The sequence below is a fragment of the Erithacus rubecula genome (genome assembly GCF_903797595.1).
Source record: "Erithacus rubecula genome assembly, chromosome: 11".
Classification (NCBI taxonomy): Eukaryota; Metazoa; Chordata; class Aves; order Passeriformes; family Muscicapidae; genus Erithacus; species Erithacus rubecula.
Window position 1 is genome coordinate 22,369,556 of NC_136663.1, and position 19,573 is coordinate 22,389,128.

Consider the following 19,573-nt stretch of genomic DNA (forward strand, 5'->3'; position numbering starts at 1 on the left):
TCTGCCCTGACTGTGGGATAGCTGCAGGACCTGGGGAGTGTCTGGGCAAAAGGCAGGAGCCCTGGAGGGCTGCTTTTGTTCCCAAAGCTTCTCTTACCTGCAGCTACAGAGATGACTGTGGTTTAGTGGATAAAATATACTAAAAATAGAAGACCAACAGAAGAGACTTCCATGATACATACTTCATGGAAGACAGGTGAGCCTCAGGAGAGCCTGGTTTGTACTCTCCAGATGGACTGCCAGACTGCAGCTCTGTCCCATGGTACAACTGATAGCCCAGTATTTCCACTGCAGAGATCCCCCTGAGGCAGGTTAAAGCAGCTGCCTCCTGTCACTGGGGACTGTGCACTTCATGCAAATGCCTCAGCTCAGCCAAAACATCTCAAAACTCTTCAGCACAGAGGCCCCTGACAGCAAATGGCACATGGCCCCTGTCACTGTGCATACAGTCCCACCTCCTGTGCCTGTACCCAGAGGAGGCAGGGAGCAGGATCTGGAAACACCTGCAAAGGTTTTTGCCTGTGCCAGATGGGTGGTAGGAAACCAAGGTGATTTATCACTAAAAGAGTGAGCATTTGCTCTCTTTCACTCTTCACCTCCCCCAGCTCAGTTAACAGTGAACACAAAAGGGCATTTGGCCCTAGCAGGTGCACATGATGTGTCCTCAGCCAGGCCCAGGCACACACTCCTACCTTGCTGGTGATTGAATCTTTGTTGTCCTGCAGGTTAGAGATGGCTTCAGCAATCCTGACGTGGATGGTGCCTATGACAGTGTCCACGTTGTAGGGGCCGTCGATGCGATCAGCCACCCCCATCAGGGAATCTGCAACAGGCACACACAGCTCAGCAGCCCTGGGACCACCAGGGCCAGCAGCAGCTCCTGCTGCCTGCAACAGGCTGCTGGGCCCTTGGCAGCTCAAACTGTTGGGAGATACCTGTCCATGTCCAGCACTGCCCAGGTGCACACTTGTTTTCCTCACTTTATCTTCCTGAGGCAAAGGAACAAATGCTAAATGGGCAGAGTGCTCACCCAAAGTAACCAGCATTTACCTGGCTGATACAGGAGGGAAAACCAGAAAACTGGAGCAGAATTATTAAGAAACACACAGCAATATTGACCCTCAACCTCCTAACTCAGGGTATGACTTCAGCAAAGCACTGCAGCCAGGAGAAAGTGGGAGAATTGGGGTCAATAAGGTGCCAGAGGCAGTGGATGTGGGAAATAGTTTCTGTGGAGTGAGAAGTGAAGGAGTGAGAAAAACAGTAATTCTTCTCACCTTCACCTCTGGAAGGACAAAAGCCAGGGAAATATCAGGCACAGAAGCAGATCAGTATGCCCACATCTGAGTGGTGAACAGGACAGGGAGTGACTCTCACCTCCTCCTGGAAAGCTCTGATGTCCAAGCACTCCCACCAGGCCTGGAAGCTCCTGCTTGGATGGCTGCTTTGGGACTGTGCTTGGCTTACAAAGAATTACCAGCCTCTGCCTACCCCCAGAGTCAATTCTCAACACTCCAGTTGTGTCTGAAGAAGGACAGCCTATATGCTCCCAATATAAGAGGATAAATTTTGGTAACTTTTTTTTGTAATCTAGGAAATAAAATCTCCTGTAACACTGAAGAGCTTGTAGTTTAATTTTGTTGCCACTCAGGGGTTGTGGTGTCATCTTTGAGACTGTATTTCAGACAAATAGTGCCTTGCAGAGGCACTAATATTGAGATACAAACATTTAAATCAAAGGTTGCACCTCTAAATAGTGATAAATTATATTTGAACTACTTACTATAAAAATCTCCCTTAATTTGCCCTGCCTTGATTTGTCATACTGAAAGAGTAACTCTGTATTTAGTGCAACAAAATAATCTCCAGCTACACAGAAGGGCCTGGAGAAGGGTGAAGGAAGGACATCACCAGTGAATTGCTGCCTTTGACTCCACAATTTGCTCCTGTCCTTGATCAGTTTGTGGCCTCTGACACTGAAATGAACAACTGCAATTTGAAAGAAGCTCCAATTTCCTCCCAGCCATCACCCCTTGACAGTGTCTCTTGGGAAGAGGAAGCCAGAATAAATGCAAAATGCACATGGAATTGCTTCCCTGTCAATCAAGGAAAGGTGTGCAGTAATGTTTGAGGAGGGAGGCTGTCATCCTGCCAGGACAGTGACAGGAACAGTTGGATGGCTCTGGTCAGAAAAGTCAAAGGGCCACTGAGCCCCTGGGCAAGGGCTAATTCCTCCCTGTCCTTTACAGGGAGCATTTCCAGCTCCAGCATTTCCAGCTGTGGCACAGCTGGTGTGGCACCTCTCCAGGCAGCACCCAGCCTGCTGGGCTCTGCCTCCCTCTCATCCTGCACATCCCTGGAGAGGCAGGTGACCCTCCTTGGCTTCAGCAGGGCTTTTGTTCTGCTGGGAGATAAAACCAGCACTGAGAGATAAAAGAAACAATGGGAGGCATTCCACTGATTGATGAATGGAAAAAGATATTTGCCTTTACAAACAAACTGTGGGTTTGCTGATAAATGAAACTGGATATTGGAAGAGGACAGAAGAAACGGGGAAAACCATGAATTCCGTGAGAATTAATAATTAAAAGGGAGGGTTATACATTAGAGGGGAATCTCAGGTATCAGGTGTTTGGGAAGTCTGTGCCTCTCAAATGCTTCAGCCAATGGGGAAAGAGAGAGGGAAATGAGGCTGGGAAAATAAGATAAAAAGGAGGCTGTGTCCTCCAAAAATTGGAGAGATTTGAGATGGAATTTGAGATGGAATGGCCCATGGCCTCTGCCTTTATTAGAATAAAGCAAAGAGGACTCCTCTGTCTCCTTTTTGGACATAAACCTCAGGAGTTTGTGGATTAATTTTCTTGACATCAGGTTAAACTCCTAGCAAGCAGGTAACAGCAGGGACAAGCCTGCTCATATCTAAACAAGCTCACATTTTCTTTATACATAAAAGTGGATACAATTAATGATTACAGCAACAAATAATAAAAACAAACAAACAAAAAATTAATAATTTGCAACAAAGTGATTTAAACAAATAGGCACCTTACCCATGAGGTACTTCCACTCAGTGCTGAGGTCAGCCTGGTTGGCCAGGCAGCCCTTGACCACGTTCAGGCAGTAGTTGGTGCAGGGCTTGAGGCTGGCCATGCCCCTGCAGTGTGGGCAGTACATCAGCTTCATGATGGCACGGCTGCACTCCTGGCTGAGGGACACCTGGGGACACAGCACAGCCTGCTCAGGGCATGGGGGAGCTCCCAGGAAAAGCCACTTCCCTCTCACTGCCCCTCCTTCCCCACTCTTCCTCCCCATGGGCAGCTGCCAGCTCCTGGGAAAAGCCTGGCTGCGAGCACCATCCCCCTTCCAGCCAAATCTGGTGGCCACAAGGTCACCTTGGGCTGTCCACCAGAGCCTGGCATGGTGCAGTGTGCCCCTGGAGCCCCTGCCATCAGTGCCACCCTTCCAGCCAGGTCTGGTGCCACTGTCCTGCACACACAGGTGTCCCACACACACTGGAGGGGGCACACAGTGGGGCCCTGGACACAGAACCTGCCCAGCTGGCATCATTGGAACGGACAATAGTCTTGGGGAAAGACTTGCACAATGCCAAAATTATGGGCAATTGAGAGCACTTGACAGTGGGAAGTGATTTCTCTCTGTGAGCACTTCAGGAGCCACAGGCAATTGGCAACCTGGGCCAAGCCACACCGTGCCAGCAGCTCAGGCTCTGCACATGCAGCTGGCTCTTTGCAGGACTCTGGAGGTGCCTTTGCCACTTTTGATTAAACCACTCTGGTCCTGCACGCACAGAGCCAGCACAGGTGCAGAGCCCAGAGAGCAGGGCCACAGCCTCAGCAGCACATCATGTCCACAGTGCCATCAGTGCCCCCCAGTGCCATCAGTGTCCCCCCAGTGCCATCAGTGCCCTCAGTGCCATCAGTACTCCCCCAGTGCCATCAGTGCCCCCAGTGCCATCAGTGCCCCCCCAGTGCCATCAGTGCCCCCCCAGTGCCACCAGTATCCCCCAGTGCCATCAGTGCCCTCAGTGCCATCAGTGCCCCCAGTGCCATCAGTGCCCCCCCAGTGCCATCACTGCCCCCCAGTGCCATCAGTGCCCCCCCAGTGCCATCAGTGTCCCCCCAGTGCCATCAGTGCCCCCAGTGCCATCAGTGCCACCCCAGTGCCATCAGTGCCCCCAGTGTCCCCCCAGTGCCATCAGTGCCCCCCCAGTGCCATCAATGCCCCCAGTGCCATCAGTGCCCCCCCAGTGCCATCAGTGCCCCCAGTGCCATCAGTGCCCCCAGTGCCATCAGTGTCTCCCCAGTGCCATCAGTGCCCCCAGTGCCATCAGTGCCCCCCCAGTGCCATCACTGCCCCCCAGTGCCATCAGTGCCCCCAGTGCCATCAGTGTCTCCCCAGTGCCATCAGTGCCCCCCAGTGCCATCAGTGCCCCCAGTGCCATCAGTGTCTCCCCAGTGCCATCAGTGCCCCCCAGTGCCATCAGTGCCCCCAGTGCCATCAGTGCCCCCCAGTGCCATCAGTGCCCCCAGTGCCATCAGTGTCTCCCCAGTGCCATCAGTGCCCCCCAGTGCCATCAGTGCCCCCAGTGCCATCAGTGTCTCCCCAGTGCCATCAGTGCCCCCAGTGCCATCAGTGCTACCCAGTGCCATCAGTATCCCCCAGTGCCATCAGTGTCCCCCCAGTGCCATCAATGTCCCCCCAGTGCCATCAATGCTCCCCCAGTGCCATCAGTGTCCCCCCAGTGCCATCAGTGCCCCCCAGTGCCATCAGTGCCCCCCCAGCCCATCAGCCATGGGCCAGTGTCCCCCCAGCTGCCATGGCCAAGGGTTGACAGTGCACTGAGGGGTGAATAAAGCCTGGCAGACCCTGCAGAGAGGCTGGCAGAACTCCACATTCCCGTGTTGTTGCCTTTTCTCTTTTTTGGTCATTTTCTGTCTTTGCTCAGATGCATTTGCAATCCCCTTGTAAATCTTTTAAAATCATCTACGAAGGAGAGAATGAATGTCTGTATGAAGTCTCCCTTGGTTCCAGATACTTGACACTCACAAGGAGCCCAGAGGGGAGAAAAGTGACAGAAGGGGCAAATCTTGAAAGGAAAAATCCCCGGGCCCCCAGCTGCAGCTGCAATGCTGAGAACTCTCTTTACTACTTGTGAAAAATACTTTGAACGTGGCCTGCTGGGGGACTCCAGAAAGATTCAGCTCTGAGGTACCCTTGGGAGAGTGTGAACCTGCTGAGCCCAGTATCAGAGGGTGTATCAGCCCTGGGGTGACTGTGCAGGAACCCCACTCTCCCAAAGCTCCCCTCAGCTTCCTGGGGTGGATGACAGAGTCTGTGGGTGCCTGTCCTGGACCAGCCCTGCAGGCTGAGCCTGGCTGCCATGTGCCTGTGCTGCCAGGAGATGGAGGCTCTGTCCTGCTGCATATCTCAGGAGAAACCCTGGAACCACCACTGCCCCAGCAGGGCAGCACAGCAGAGGGACAGGTAAACAAAGCAGCAGTTTGTTTTTCACCTCAGGGTTTAAATACCCCTGTCTGAGCAGCAGCTGGAAAGACAACATGGTGTGTGCTAGCACAGGCTGTAGCTCCAGACTGCCTGAAACCAGAGCACCCACACACAGTGCAGGGATGGGAAAGGAGCTGTGACCTCCCCTTCCCCAGGCAGAGCAATCACCAGCATGGATTATGTGTTGTAGCCTGCACAGGCCACCAGCTTCTGAAGCCAAGCTGGCCCCTGTGCTTTCCTTGCACAGCTGCCAGTGTGATGGGGAAAGAAAAAGTATTTCTCCACCTCAGTAAGGAACATTTCTGGATGCCAGAGGGTGCACTGGCAGCCTGTCACTCTCACAAGTGGCTTTGTCTCCTGGAGGACAGGGCAGTGTCCCACTGCCCCAAGAGTGGGGAGCCTGGCCCCATATCCCTGCCCCACACCCTCTCTCTGAAGACAGGCAGGTGACCATCCAGCACCAGCCATTGCTCTGTTGAATCTGGCAGTTGCCAAGTGTTCAGCCTAATCTCCAGCCAGAAAGGATAAATATTCATTTTTGCAGGTGCATGACACAGGCTCCACTCCCTTTCCCCAGAGAATGACCCCAGCCTCTCCTGTTGGACAGCAGTCCTTTGGCACAGGCAGGCTGCAGGGTGAACTGAGAAAAAGAAGGATAAGAGAGCTGGAAGAGGAATCACAGCAAATATTTCCTCTGTGTTTTGCTTGGTCAGAGTTCAGTTTCTCACTGTTCCACCCAGCCCATGGAGTACTGCTCCATACAGGGCAGAAGACAGTGAGGGCTTGGGGCTACCAGAACCCTCCCAGCCCTGATCCTGCACCACCCCTTAGGGGATCTGCAGCATATTAAAGAACAGAGTCCTTCAAACATCTCTGAGTGCTCATGGGTTAGTTTGCTGACAGGGCTGGGTGAAGGTGGTACATGACAATAATTGATTTCTCTAAGTACCATCAACTTGGCCCAGCCTGTGGCTGGCTCTCCTTTAAGGAGGCACCTAGAGTCTTTTCTTAGCTCAGTGACCTAGAAACTGCATTAAGATGTCAAGAGAACATGCACAATACAGTGGAGAAGCCATTTCCCAAGAATCTTAAAAAAAAGATCATTATTATTGAGAGATATGGCTTGGAGCCAGGGCACTCATTCAGTTGTCAGAGGTATAAATAAAAATGCAAAATAAAGCTAAGCTCAGCTTAAAAATACATTGATTGTACGTCACTGCTCAGCTAAAATCCACATATTCTATTCTGATCACAGTGACATCCACGGGTGCAGCTCTTTGAAGTGTAAACCCAGTGATGAAGTGATAAGGAAAAAAATGTTATCTTCTAAGATACACCCAAAATAGGGGACAAATCTTACTGAGCAATAAATAATTTTAATTAAAACTGTTTTACAGCTGGGGATACAGTAGGAGCAATGAGGTAATGCAAGGGGAACAGGTGGCTGCCCCATAAAAAGCCCTGTTCCACCAGGAGCACTGCCATTCCCAGGGGGCTGCCAGCAGGTCCAGCTCTGTGCTTTTCCATGGCACCTTCCCAAAGCCTCATGTGCTCATGTCTGGGTGCAGCCACCCAGACAGGTGTGAATTGCTGGATCAAAGCCTTTGCCCTGCTCCTGGGAGCTGGGATGTGCTGTGTGACACTGGTGTTTGCTCAGCAACCAGCACAGGATGGGCATGTGTGGAGATAATTTGAGAGAAAACTGAGAACACACAATCTTCTGTTCAGAGTGGCATTGGTTTCCTTAATTTTTCCTCCTCCTAAGCAACGTTTAAATCAATTACAGTGAAATTAATGACTTTCACAAGCCATTTGCTGAGAGGATGGGCTGAGGGATTAGGCACTAACTGGGTTCCTTGCCACTCCCCAGCCAATTTAGAAAATATTCAGTGTGGAAGGTTTCTAACAAAAAAAAAAAAAAAAAAAAAGCCTCTGCCATGTACTGATGGGAATGGCCAGGGCTTTAGAGCCTATAGGACACACTGCAGCACTCTGGCCACAATGGGCTGGATTTCTCCAGAACAGAGGAAAAAATAACTCATCCTTCCTCTGTGCCTATGAAGAACAAATCAAACTTGTGATTTGCATGTTCAGCCCAAGTTACCCATCTTTGCACACCTACAGATGCTCAGAGGAAACCAGAGCACATCTTCTAGAACCATGGAACACTTCTCCCTCAGCCCCACCATTGTCTGTTCTGAAGCTCCTACCCAGGTGACATGCTGATTTTCCAAGCAGCACCCACTGATCTGCAGAGCTCTTTTTACAGTGTAAGATTTGGTGCAAAAGGGGCTGCAATTCCCCTGACTCCAGACCTTGGTGAACCTGCAACAGTGGGAGGGTTTTTACTCTTCTGAACTGGGACCTTGTTTGATAGGTCTCACAGAAGAACAGAGAGGGACAAAGAAGAAATGCACTTTCTCTCATTATTAGTGCTTAGAAAATATTCAGAGCCTCCAAAAATACCCTGAGCTATATTGGGGTAAGAAAGGACCATGATAGTGATGATCTGACTTGCACACAGCTAAAAGCTGCTACACCATCCTCACTCCAAAAACATTTCTTTATACAATTCAGTAATTTCCTGAAAAGGTGTCTGGAAGGACCAAAGTGTGGGATGCAGAGAGGAAGGCCTCAGGGAACTGCAGCTGCAGAGGCATTAGTGCTGGGACCAGCTCTGCCACATCCTGGAGTCACAGGGCCAAGCAATGATCCTTCCTTCCCATCCCAGCTTCCTGAGAGCTGGAGAAAAGTGGAGCTTTAGGGAGCCACAGGTGTCTGGACAATCTCTCCAGCAGTGGCAGCAGCAGGCTCCTCCCAGAGCAGCACATGTGTTTGGGCTGTGCCCTGCTCTTGGGCACAGAGCCTGCCTCTGGATGCTCTCAGGCATGGGACTCACCCCATGGCCAGTGGCACGGCTCCTCTGTGCCCAGCAGGACAGGGCCACCTACTCTGGCCCCCAAAGCCTGCAGCCAAGCTGCACATGCTGCTTTTGAAGTGCTAGCTTCAAACAAAGGAAAGAAAGAAAAAAAAAAGAAAGAAGAAAAGAATAATCTGACCTCAAATCCTTTCTCCTTTTGAAGCCTGGCTTAAAAGCAAATGAGAACCTGCAGCCTAGTGCAATCTGACTGGACTCCTTGGCCTTCAGGGGCCTTTAAGTACATCTGAAAGGCATTTAACACCAATAAAATAAGTTGAGCTCTTGCTGGTATTTTTCCTCCCCCCATTCTCCCCTTGCACATTCCCCCCAGGCTGCTGTGAGCCATCTGTGCCTTGCTTCCCAGGGGAAGCAGGGTTAGGTAGAGTGGGGAGATTTGGGGTTGAGAGGGATAGACTGGGTGGAAACTCCAGGCAGTGGAAGTGCTGTCACAGCCCCAGTCCCCCAGATTGCCAGAGGGACAAGGACAGGCCAGCTGATGGGGGGATGAGGCTGAGCTGGTCCTTAACACTGCTGGTGGAAGTGATGCTCTGTGGGCTCTATCCCCCTAAAAATCTTACCAGGCAGTGTGAGGGTCGCCTGCAGGGAGCTCTCTGTGTGTGGTGTTGGTGTTCCCCACACTGACCATGTCCCTGCCCTGTGGCTGCTCTCCTATTCTCTTCCTGGCTCTCATCTCTGAGGAGCAGTGCAGACCCAGCTGGGCACTGAGACCTGTGGTTTTGGTCTGGTATGGGGTTGGTTGGGGTGAAACAAAATACCTCCAGATGTGTCAGGTATCTGTCAAAATGCACTATGCAATCTGCCTACACTGACTCTCAGGTCTATTTTCCCAGGTAGAAGGCCTTGCTATCTGAATGGCCATTCTAAGCTCCAGAAGCTAAACCCAGTGACATCAGGCAATTTAGGTTTCCAAAGCAGGGGATTCTCTGGAGCCAGCAGACTGCAGGCAGGTGTCAGAGGCAGGCACTGGGCAGCTGGAGGCTCCCAGGGCTGGGCTGAGCCATTCCTGGCACCCTCTCACCTTCTCAGGGGAATTTTAAAGGCAGGTGAGGGAAGTTCTGCCAGCTGTGAAAAAACCTTTCTGGGGCAGTGTCTAAATGAAAGCAGGTCAGCTCTTCAAGCCACAGATGCCTGGGAAATTCAGGCAGGTATTCAAAGCCACTCCAATTACCCCAAATCCCTTGGCCGCAATTGTACAATTGGGATAAAGTTGTCAGGGTGAAGAACAGCAGCTACAAAACCAGGTCAAGCAGAGGAGCTGATCCTGCTGGGCTGGTGGTGAGGAGTGCTCCTGAGCCCCTGTGGGATGCCCAGCAGCACAGGAATGGGCTCAGAAAGGCAGCCCAGCTCTCTTTTGCAACAAACCAGCACTCAGAGGAGGGGTTTGTGTTCCACAGGGGAGCTGGCCAGCTCTGTGATCAGAGCTATCTGCAATGTCAGGCAACATTTCACTTCTCCCCATGGAGAGACCTTCAAATATTATGACCCAAACCCAGAAGGGCTGTGATGCTCTTTGCACCTCCACAGTGTGACTGGAAACGTGCTCCACTCACTGGGCAGTCAGTGCCCAGTTTCTCTGGTGACAGGAGTGGCAGCTGCAGGTGTGCCCAGCCCTTGGCTGCTGCAGGAGCTGCTGTGGGGAGCACACCCTGCTCCCTCCACCACATGGCCAGCAGCTGCCTGGTGCACGTTTATGCCAGCCCTGATGTAATTAGCACCTTGACGTGTGTTAAATGAACCAAGCTTTTCAATTTTTCAGAGTGAAACTCTAAAAGAAACAGCTGCAGGGCTGACAGAAATATGATTCTTTCAAACTCTAATGAATTGTATAATCACTCCAGTCATTATTTTGCATCTTCCTTCCATAAATGCACAGCCATGAGTCCTTGGAGCATGGTGATGTTTAAGCCTGGCCAAGCCCATCATTCAAGATCCATCAAGTTCCCAAAGCTGTCAGGGCTGGGAGGTGAGTGGGGCCCAGGCTCAGTGTGCAGGGGTCTGGTGGCACAGCAAGGACACAGAAAATGCCAGCTCAGTTCAGAGTTCTTGCTGTCACCTTGCAGTGCTCAGCCCTGCACTGCAGGAGGGACACGGAGGATGGAGGCTGATGCCAAATCTGTGCCCTTCATGCTCCAGCACACCAGAGCTGCTGCTGGGCCTGAGGCCAGACTGACTGCCTGGGTCCAGCCCTGCAGCCCAGCAGCCAAATGGCCATTCTGCACACTCAGGAATAAAAAAAGAAGGCTGGGGTAATCAAGGCAAACTGGGGCAGCAAAACAGGGAGGAGCATTGTTCCTGTCTCCCTGTGGTGAGGGCACTTGGAGAGGGCAGTGATAAGGGCTCCAGAGGCAGCAGCCACAGCTAATTGGGAGGATCTATGTCTTTAGATTCCTGTCTAGTATCTCACTGCACTCAGATATTACAATGAGAGAGATTCACACAGACAGACAGATTGCTGTCATGTTCTCTCCCTCCAGAAGAAAACACTGCAAGTCAACACCTGCCTGTTCCACACATTCCCTGCTCTGTTCATTTAACACAGGTATTTCCAGAGAGTACAATTTCCAATCCTTTGAAAACTAGATTCAATTGACTTTTAACCACCAGGTAAATATGGGAGACCTATATCTACTTTCCTGTATTATTTCTGCTCTATTCAGAATACCTATGGGTTTTTATCCCTGAAGGGTTGAAGGTGATTGAAACATAATAAGGGATAGAAATACTGGAAAGTAATATGTGAAATACATAAGGATGTGTTCAAGACTGCATGCTTCTCATCTAGCTTGATTTGAATCTATCGAAACAAATTCCAATTTTATTACAAAATTCCCTCCCCAGCTTTACATGCAGCAGTGCTGGAAAGGAGCAGTGGTGTGTGTGGGGGGTTGCAGGAGATGCTGTACCAATGCTCTCAAAAAAGATCAGCCACTGAAAGGATGGAGATGTCCCACCAAGCACAGGGTGGGACCAGAGTTCACTGCTCTTTAGATGCTTTAGCACAGTGGTTCCAAAAGGGGGAGAAGATTTTACCTTCATTTAATTCAGTAAGATCAATTTTATGCCTACTTCACCAGAAAAGCAACTAGAAGCTGAAAGACAGAAGTCAAATATGTCCTTTCAAGATGTGGGAAAAAAGTGGGTATGAAAAATGGCTGCAATCATAAAGGACACGAGGACCATGTTATGTTGTTATGTTATTGACTTGTTGGAAATGTAAAGCATGTTTAGATAAACATTATTTTCCATATGTTTTCAGCACATTCACTTAACCATTAAAAACATTTCTAAAACATTTATTTTTAGGACTTTTAAACTTGAATTCATTTCCCAGATTGACCCACCATGTGTTTAAAAATTACTCATATGGTAAATAGGAAAGCTGCCAGGTACCTTACAGTAACAGAAAAGTTTTAAAAAATAAAGCTGAAATAATATGAAACACAGTATTGGCTAAATAAAAATGCACTGATAGCTGACTTCAACTTTCATTGGTAAAATGAAATACAGGATTTAGTGAAAAAGCTTATAAAGAAAATCATTATATTTTGTTTCAAACTCAAATGAGAGTCAGCCTTAAGAACATCTACTCAAAAAAGGAAATGCAAACAACTATTAAAATCGATTACTTGAGTAAGTGTTTCTTACTTAGGTAGCTGGTATTGCTTCACATCAATCTCTACTACCTTGGGAAAACTTAAAATTTAGAAAGAAGAATGAGTGAAGACCCAGCAAAGGAAAAATTGTCATAATAACTCATTTTCTGAGTTATTATTCATTTCAAATGACTTCCTCTGGCTGCCTTTGGAATGGAACATTACGTGCCTGCTCTCTGCCTGACAGCCACAGGCTGCCAGGGCTGCAAGGGCACTTGGAGGGCTCTGGGCACTCTTTGGCATGCACAGGGCAGCTCTCCTCACCATCCATGGCTGCAGGAGTCCAGCAGGGACCTTTCTGGGTGTGCAGCTGCAGACAGGACAGCTCAGCCCTGTGCCCACGTGCAGCAGAAGTGACCAAGGGTGGCAGCACGTGCCAAACCCAGCCAGGGCACAGCCACTGCTGTCCTGCACACTGCATCTCCTCTGGCCTTCTGCTTGTGACAGAGGGTCACCTCTCAGCCCCTGACATTGCTGCTGTCTCAGCTTTGCTCCCCCCAGTCCTGCAGTATTCCAGTTCACCTCCACATCTTCCCAGGAGAGCACCCAGCTACTGCTCACAGCAGGGAGGGGGGGTCTGGGCACAGTGAGCATCTCTGGGCACAGTGAGAGCACTGGGCAGCAGGGAGGGAAGATCTCTGGTCACAGTGAGCATCTCTGGGCACAATGTGCATCTCTGGACAGCAGCTGGCAGGCAGCAACTCCACCAGCACAAGGCCCTCTCCTGTTCACATGATGCTCAGAGCTGCAGCAAATGCTGGTTTTGGGCAGCTGCCAATCTCACCAGCAATTAACAGGATTCTAAACAGAACTGGGATGTTTGTTCTCTCTCAGCCTGGCATGCAGCATGAGGTGTCATCCCTGGGGGAGCTCCTTCTTCAAGTGCCCTGCACGAGGGATTTGGTGGCTGCTGCCCTTTTGGTGGCTGCTGCTTCATGCAGGCAATGAAAACCACAGTTGGCATTGTGCAACTTGAGTGAAAATCTGCAATTTGTGCTGAAAGCACAGCTACAGAAGCACAGAACCTGCACATGAACACAGAGATGCTGTCCTGACCCCCACCCAGGCATGGTGACTCCTCACTCTGCCAGGGCAGGGTGCCAGCCTGCACATCCCTCCTCACCTGCCAGAGAGCCACCCCAGGTCCCAGCCCATGTCTGTGCCAGGCCAAGCTGGTGGCAGCAACCACCAATCCCAAGTTTTAGGACTTGGTGTCAGAGCCTGCAGTCTGTCAGGGTGACTTTGCCTTGAAAGCTTGGATGGCAGTAAAGATGAAAAATGGTTCTGCCATTTTCTCCCTGTCTGCCCTCAAACTATTTATGGCCAGCAGGACACAGAGGGGTTGATCCCACACATGGCTCCTGTTCCTATCCCTGCCAGCCAAACACCCTTTGGGCACAGTGAAGAGGCAGTGGGGATTAAATAAATCTTTAATTTAATCTCATTAAATCCACGCCTGTAGCTCACTCAGAAAGGCTCTCCCCCACTTAAAGACAGCCAGAAACTCTGGCAAACAGCATCAGCCCTTCTCTGGAGTGCCCAGTAATGCTGCCTCTGCACAAGGACCTGAAACAGCAACAGGATACAGGGGTGCACTGAACTGGAAGTGTCAAAGAAGCTGAAACCAGGATAGTTTTCGTAGAAATCCATAGTTTTTCTGGAATTTGCAAATAATCTATTTTCTCCTGAAGTCCAAAGATAGCTAATTTATTTCTAAGTGTTCATTTCAACAGGCTTTCTCAGTCTTCCTGAGCAAAACACTCACCAGTGTGTTCCATAAGAAATTCTAACTCAAAAAGATAGTTTTAAAGACTGCTGCTACCAGCAGGAAAGTTGAATTCCAATTTCTGACCTTCTTTTAATGTCATAAGTATAGAGTAACATGAAAAATGACTAGAACCAAGGCACCCATTGTGGGTTGAGTCAAGCATTTCACATCCATTTGACACAAGTGTAAATCCACAACTAAAAAGTCAGTAAAGACAGGGGAAATTAGCCAGTTTTGGTCCTCATAAGAATTCAGCTCCCAAGAAGGCTGTGCTGAGGTTTTCTGACTCAGTTCAAGCAACAGCAACACATTGGGTTAAATGAAACACCAGGGAGGCTCCTGTGAGAGAGGAACGGGTGGGACCCTCCTATAAAACCCCCCATCCTGAAGGAATGGACTGTGGAAGCTGAGGAGAAAGGAGGATCTGTGACTTGTCATGTTCCTCACATTCTGCTTGATATGGGATGCCCAAGAGAAAGAAAATTCAGAAAGGGACCAGAATCAAAATCCAGTGGATCAGAAGCCTACATGAAGGTGGCGGGAAAAGTCTGCTGCATGTTGGTATCTCAGGTCCTTCCCTTTGGCTGATACCAGTTGCCTTGCCAGCCTGTTTTTCTCACCAATCCCAGCTACAGGCAGGATCACATCCACTGAGCTCTGCCCTTCAGAGAATTTATGAAAAGTATTTTGCTTTTGTCCCCCTGAAATTACAACATTCTCTTCTTTTATCTGCCTTAAGTGCCAGGAGAATGTGATGTTAATGAGATGTACAAAGGCTTTTGGGTAGCTGAGCAGTTCTACAGTCCCACATTGATAAATTAAAGCTTTTGTCACTGTTAACACATTAATGTTTCTTCCTGAGATCAAAGTCTGGACTTGCTGCATTAAGTGAGACTGTCCCCTGCTCCACATCACCACACATTACCTTCTGAGGAAATGAATTGTGCTTCTGCATTTTTACATTCACAGTTTAATCACACCCTGATTCTCACACTGCTGATTCCCATCTCCATGTGGGGTACGCAAGCCATTTTTTTATTACGGATTTTCTCCTTGCTACCTGTGTGAAAACCTGACTATCTTGTTTCAGGACAATCACTTTTCTTCTGGCTCCGAAAAGCTGCTTCTGAAGCAAAGAATACAGACAATTTCCTTGCTTCTGGAGCCCTGGATTGAGACATGTTAATTTACATTTATATAGCACCCTTCATCCCTGAAGATCCCAATGCACTTTACAAACTCCCCCCCTCTGTACACAGAAGCTGTACAAATAGACAGGCTGCATAAACAGACTGCCAGCCTCTGAAACACATCCCTCTGCCTGTATTCCCAGCACACTGGTGGCCATCCAGCTCTGCACCCTGCAGCACATGTCCACCAAGGAGGAAAACACAGCAGTGTGATTTAGAGGCACATCAGGGAAACACAAGAAATCTGGGCAAGCAGCAGCATGGCTTTACAGCTTGAGTGACACCTCCCTGGTACTCTGCTGCATGGGTTAAAATGTGAAAAAAGTTGATTTGTGGTGAGTTACATCTCACTGCCTCAGTGCTGCTGACTGTGCCTGTAGAAGTCCAGGTTTGCTGCTCCCTCTCACTGATGGGTAACCCTCTAGTACTTTATTTTTTAAAGCAATATGTCTTGGGTTGTAATATAGGATGTGGCCAGAAATGTGTATTCTGTCACCATCTGTTGGAGTCGGGTGGGGTAGTGACCCTGATCTCCTAGCACATATTATCTGCTAATGGACCATCTTTAAACCAGCTGGGGCAATCATCTTTATCTTTCCCACAGAACCATCTTCCCTCCAGGAGATATCTCCTGTTCATGGCCATTGAGTCCCAGTGCATGACTGATAAAATTACATCATCCCATGGGAGATGCTCCAGCCAGGGAAGCAGCCAAGCCTTTCCTACCCAGAGAAAAACTGAGATTTTGGACAGAATGATACTGTCTTTCCACTGGATTCCAGAGGAAAGCCAGACCTTTCCACATCATCCCTGGACCTTCAGAGGAAACTGCACCTTCTCCAGGAGCACTGCTCCAGCTGAACCACATCTGCCACTGCAGAAGGATGCAGCCACCATTGAATGGGACTGCTGCCACCACCCTGACTGACTGACGGGTGTCAGCTTGGATTCTGACTCTGGCAGTGTTTGGGGATTGTTCTTCGTAATACTGCATTTCTCAGTATCAATTTTAATTTTCCCAGTAAAGAACTGTTATTACTAATTCCTATATCTTTGCCTGAAAAGTCCCTTAATTTCCAAATTATGACAATAATTTGGAGGAAGGGGGTTTACATTCTGCACTTCAAACATAAGCTCCTGCCTTTATTGGCAGACACCCATCATCCACACCAGAACACAACAAAACCAAGAGGAAAGAACCCCCTCTCCCAACAGCTGCAGCCCATGTGAGGAGGCAGGAGAAGCAGAGCCCCTCATACCTGTGACACCTTCCTGACCACGTCGCTGCCCACCAGGAAGCCCTGGGCGTAGGAGCGCGCCGCGATGAAGGCGCGCGTCGCCTTCACCTTCAGCTCCCTGGGCACCTCCCCGAAGGGCCTGTGCTGCTCGGCGTGTTTGACCATGCAGTCCAGGTACTCGTCCGTGATGTGGTACTGGGGGTTCAGCAGCTTGAAGAGCCTCTCCAGCAGCCGTGTCCAGAACTCGTTGAGGGCCTCCTCCAGGTTGATGTTGGAGCTGCGGTAGTAGCGGCGCAGCTCGCTGTACAAGTCCTTGAACACCTTGGCGTTCTGCGTGTACAGCTCCCCGTACATGCTTGGAAAGGCGTCGTAAAGGGCCTTCTCTGACTTGTTCAACAGATCCTGGAAATAGCCTGAAAGATGAGAAAAGGGAGAGGTGATGTATCAGTTGGACAGGCTGTGTCATTTGGCAGCACAGCTGAATACCCAGAGAAAAGAGAAGGGCCCTGACAGAGCTTTTCCTCCAAACAACATTAGCACACTCAGATCTGAGCCTTAGCCATGAGAACAGAAGGAGGAACCCCCTTCTTCCGCCATGCTGGAGACCCCTGGGCCTCTTTTCTGAATCCACTCCTAAGTTTTCTTCCCAACTGGCATTGCTTGAGCTGCCATGTGTCATTTCCCAAGCCCTGGTGAGACAAAGCAGGGCTGCCAGCACGGTGCCACCCCTGCCCAGGACATCCCTAGTCGTGACTGCAGTGTCGGGAACAGGCACATCTTCCCAGGGATTCCAAGGCAGAGCTGTACTTTTAGATTTAGGCCAGCATTATCTGGGGTGATCATCCCTTTTGCTTTCTTGGGTGCTTTGTTTCAGCTTAAATAATGGACTGGTTTCACACCTGTGGTTCAGTGGTGTCAGATGTGACAGAAATGTGACTCTCCTGCTACACACAGCATGGTAAGAATGACACATTTGACTTCTCCTTTACCAACATCTTTAGGTGTTTCCATCATCTCTCAACTGCCAGCTACCTTCAGGCTGAGACTGCACAGTAGGGAACTCATAGCAGGATTGGCCTGATACAATTAATAGATTTACATAAGCAACTGTAATCATCATTGAACTCAGTGAGAGGAAAAATAATTTAAATAATAATTTTAATTTCAATTACATTTGTACTTTTGGGGACTTTTTGAAGCAAACCTGATTAAACTATTCTTTAAATCTAAATTACTTTTTTTTTTTTGGTGATGCATGATAAGCTCTAGTTGGAAAGAAACTGGTAGTCAATTAAAATCAAACAGCATGTATTTAGGTACACAAATTAACTTTGCAATGCTAGACATATAAGAAAAGAGAGAGAAGCTCTTGAAAAATGCATACTGCATGTACAAAGCTTTATGAAACAAAGTATTTTTTGAGGGAATGGTGCTGACTACAAAGACCTTAAAAATTGTTGAACTAGTACAGCTCAGATCTTGCTTATATTCACTGACTGAGAAGGGCCATACAAGCTTTCCTATATTAATAATCTCTCATTGGTTTGTCAGATTTGAATGAAACTAAAATGTAAGTGAATTGACCAAGTGAAAAGAACCCTCTGCATCTGCAGCACAGGATGCTAATACTGAAAATTCCTGTGCTGCTTTAATAAAGCAACACCAAGCATTAATAGCCTGGCCTTCTTCAGCTACTATCAGGTGCTGTTTAATAGATTAAATTTGATCTAAGAGATTTTTGTTTTTAAAATATTGTGAGCAAACTAAGTCTTAGCAGAAGTCTGGCTTAATTACTTATGCAGAAAGTAAAAATCTGCTATCTGGAATGTTGAATAAAAACTGGTTTTCAAATTAACATCGGGAAGAAATTAATTCTTATTCAACATGACTGGGTTGGAAGTTTGTATCTCCAACCATTTTTTACTGGGATTCCTCCATCTCTCAAATGACTGATCATGCACCTTCCCCACTAAAACTGGATTTCTCCCTACAAACAGCAGGTGTCAGGCCATCAAAATCACCTGTGCCCTTGCAATGGAGGGTTCTCACTAGGGAAAAAAGACAAAAACTGATCCATCAGCTAATAAAAAGAGATGCTGCACTCACCTGCAGCAGAAACAAAACTACCAAGTTTCTCTGACGCTGATGAGGAATCTAAAAGCTCTTCCCTACCTTAATGTATCATTCCAAACAGTGCTGGTTGCCCATTCACAAGTTAATTAAACGAGCTCAAACTCTCTTCCTTGTATAATCACTGTTCTTTTCTGTGTGACAAGAGGCACGAACTGAACAATTTGCTCAGCAATCAAGGTACGACATGCAGCTTTGCACTCACAATCAGGAGGAAGAAAACACCAACAAACACAGCCCAATTTGTCAATTCAAGGCAAAACTACTTTCTTTGTTTTGCTACAAGAGAAACAAGATGTATATCTCCCTGTCAAAAAATTGGAGCCTGCTCTCAAAACAGTCAGAGCTAATTAAGGGCTGATGAACTGTTACTTCTCACCCAAGTGAGGGAACACAGATTACAACCAATTCATTTGTGGCTGGTTCTCACAAAGTTCTTCTAGATTTCACACGCTGAGGGAGAAAAAAACCTACACTAGCCAGGGAAAATTAATTAGCAATTAAGTCTACAGCTGTTTGTGATGAATGGCTGACCTGGCAGGGAATTTAAATGCCCATTTGAGCCAGTAGCTTAAGCCATGAGCTGCATTCAGGCACTAGCACAGGGTTTTGTCACCTCCTGAATGGCAGGGATGGAGAATGAGGGTGTGGGGTTGCATTTCTGATGCTCTAGGTACCAACTTCTTGGGGTTATTTTTTTAAATGAGCAAAGCAGCTAATAGTTGCAAAAGGTTGCTTATTGCAGAAGCACATTAGCCTTAAAAGCAAAGTCAGAGACATTAAAGTTTATGCTAAGTTTTGTTATAAAGTCCTAAACAGAAGCAGAAGCTGCTCCCAGAGGTGCTGGTGGGGCCGATGATGCTGCAGCAGCTCCTGCCTTCTTCTGGGTGTTGGTGATGGGGGTGAGCAAAGCAAAAGCAAAATGGCAAAAAGCACCAGCTCTCTTCAATGCATGCTTTTCTATAGAAGCTTCCCAACAAGCTAAGGCACAAACTTGGACCACTACTCCTTAACTTATTAGAATTCCAGTTCCTTAACACACCAGGTTAAGTATAGGCTATGCATACAATCTATCTTGTTCTATCTGAAACATGTAAGCAATATTCTTACTATAGTTCTGTTATGTC

General features: G+C 48.4%; 1 protein-coding gene across 1 annotated transcript in view; it reads right to left on the minus strand.

Annotated features, from left to right (window-relative positions):
• GPC1 (glypican 1) overlaps positions 1-19,573 on the minus strand; it is a 177,725-nt gene that overhangs the window by 5,548 nt on the left and 152,604 nt on the right. The window contains exons 3-5 of the mRNA XM_079315554.1: positions 16,338-16,729; positions 3,051-3,216; positions 693-823 (exon numbers count right to left, since the gene is read on the minus strand). Coding sequence (XP_079171680.1) covers positions 693-823; positions 3,051-3,216; positions 16,338-16,729 — 689 coding nt within the window. The remainder of the gene's footprint in view (positions 1-692; positions 824-3,050; positions 3,217-16,337; positions 16,730-19,573) is intronic.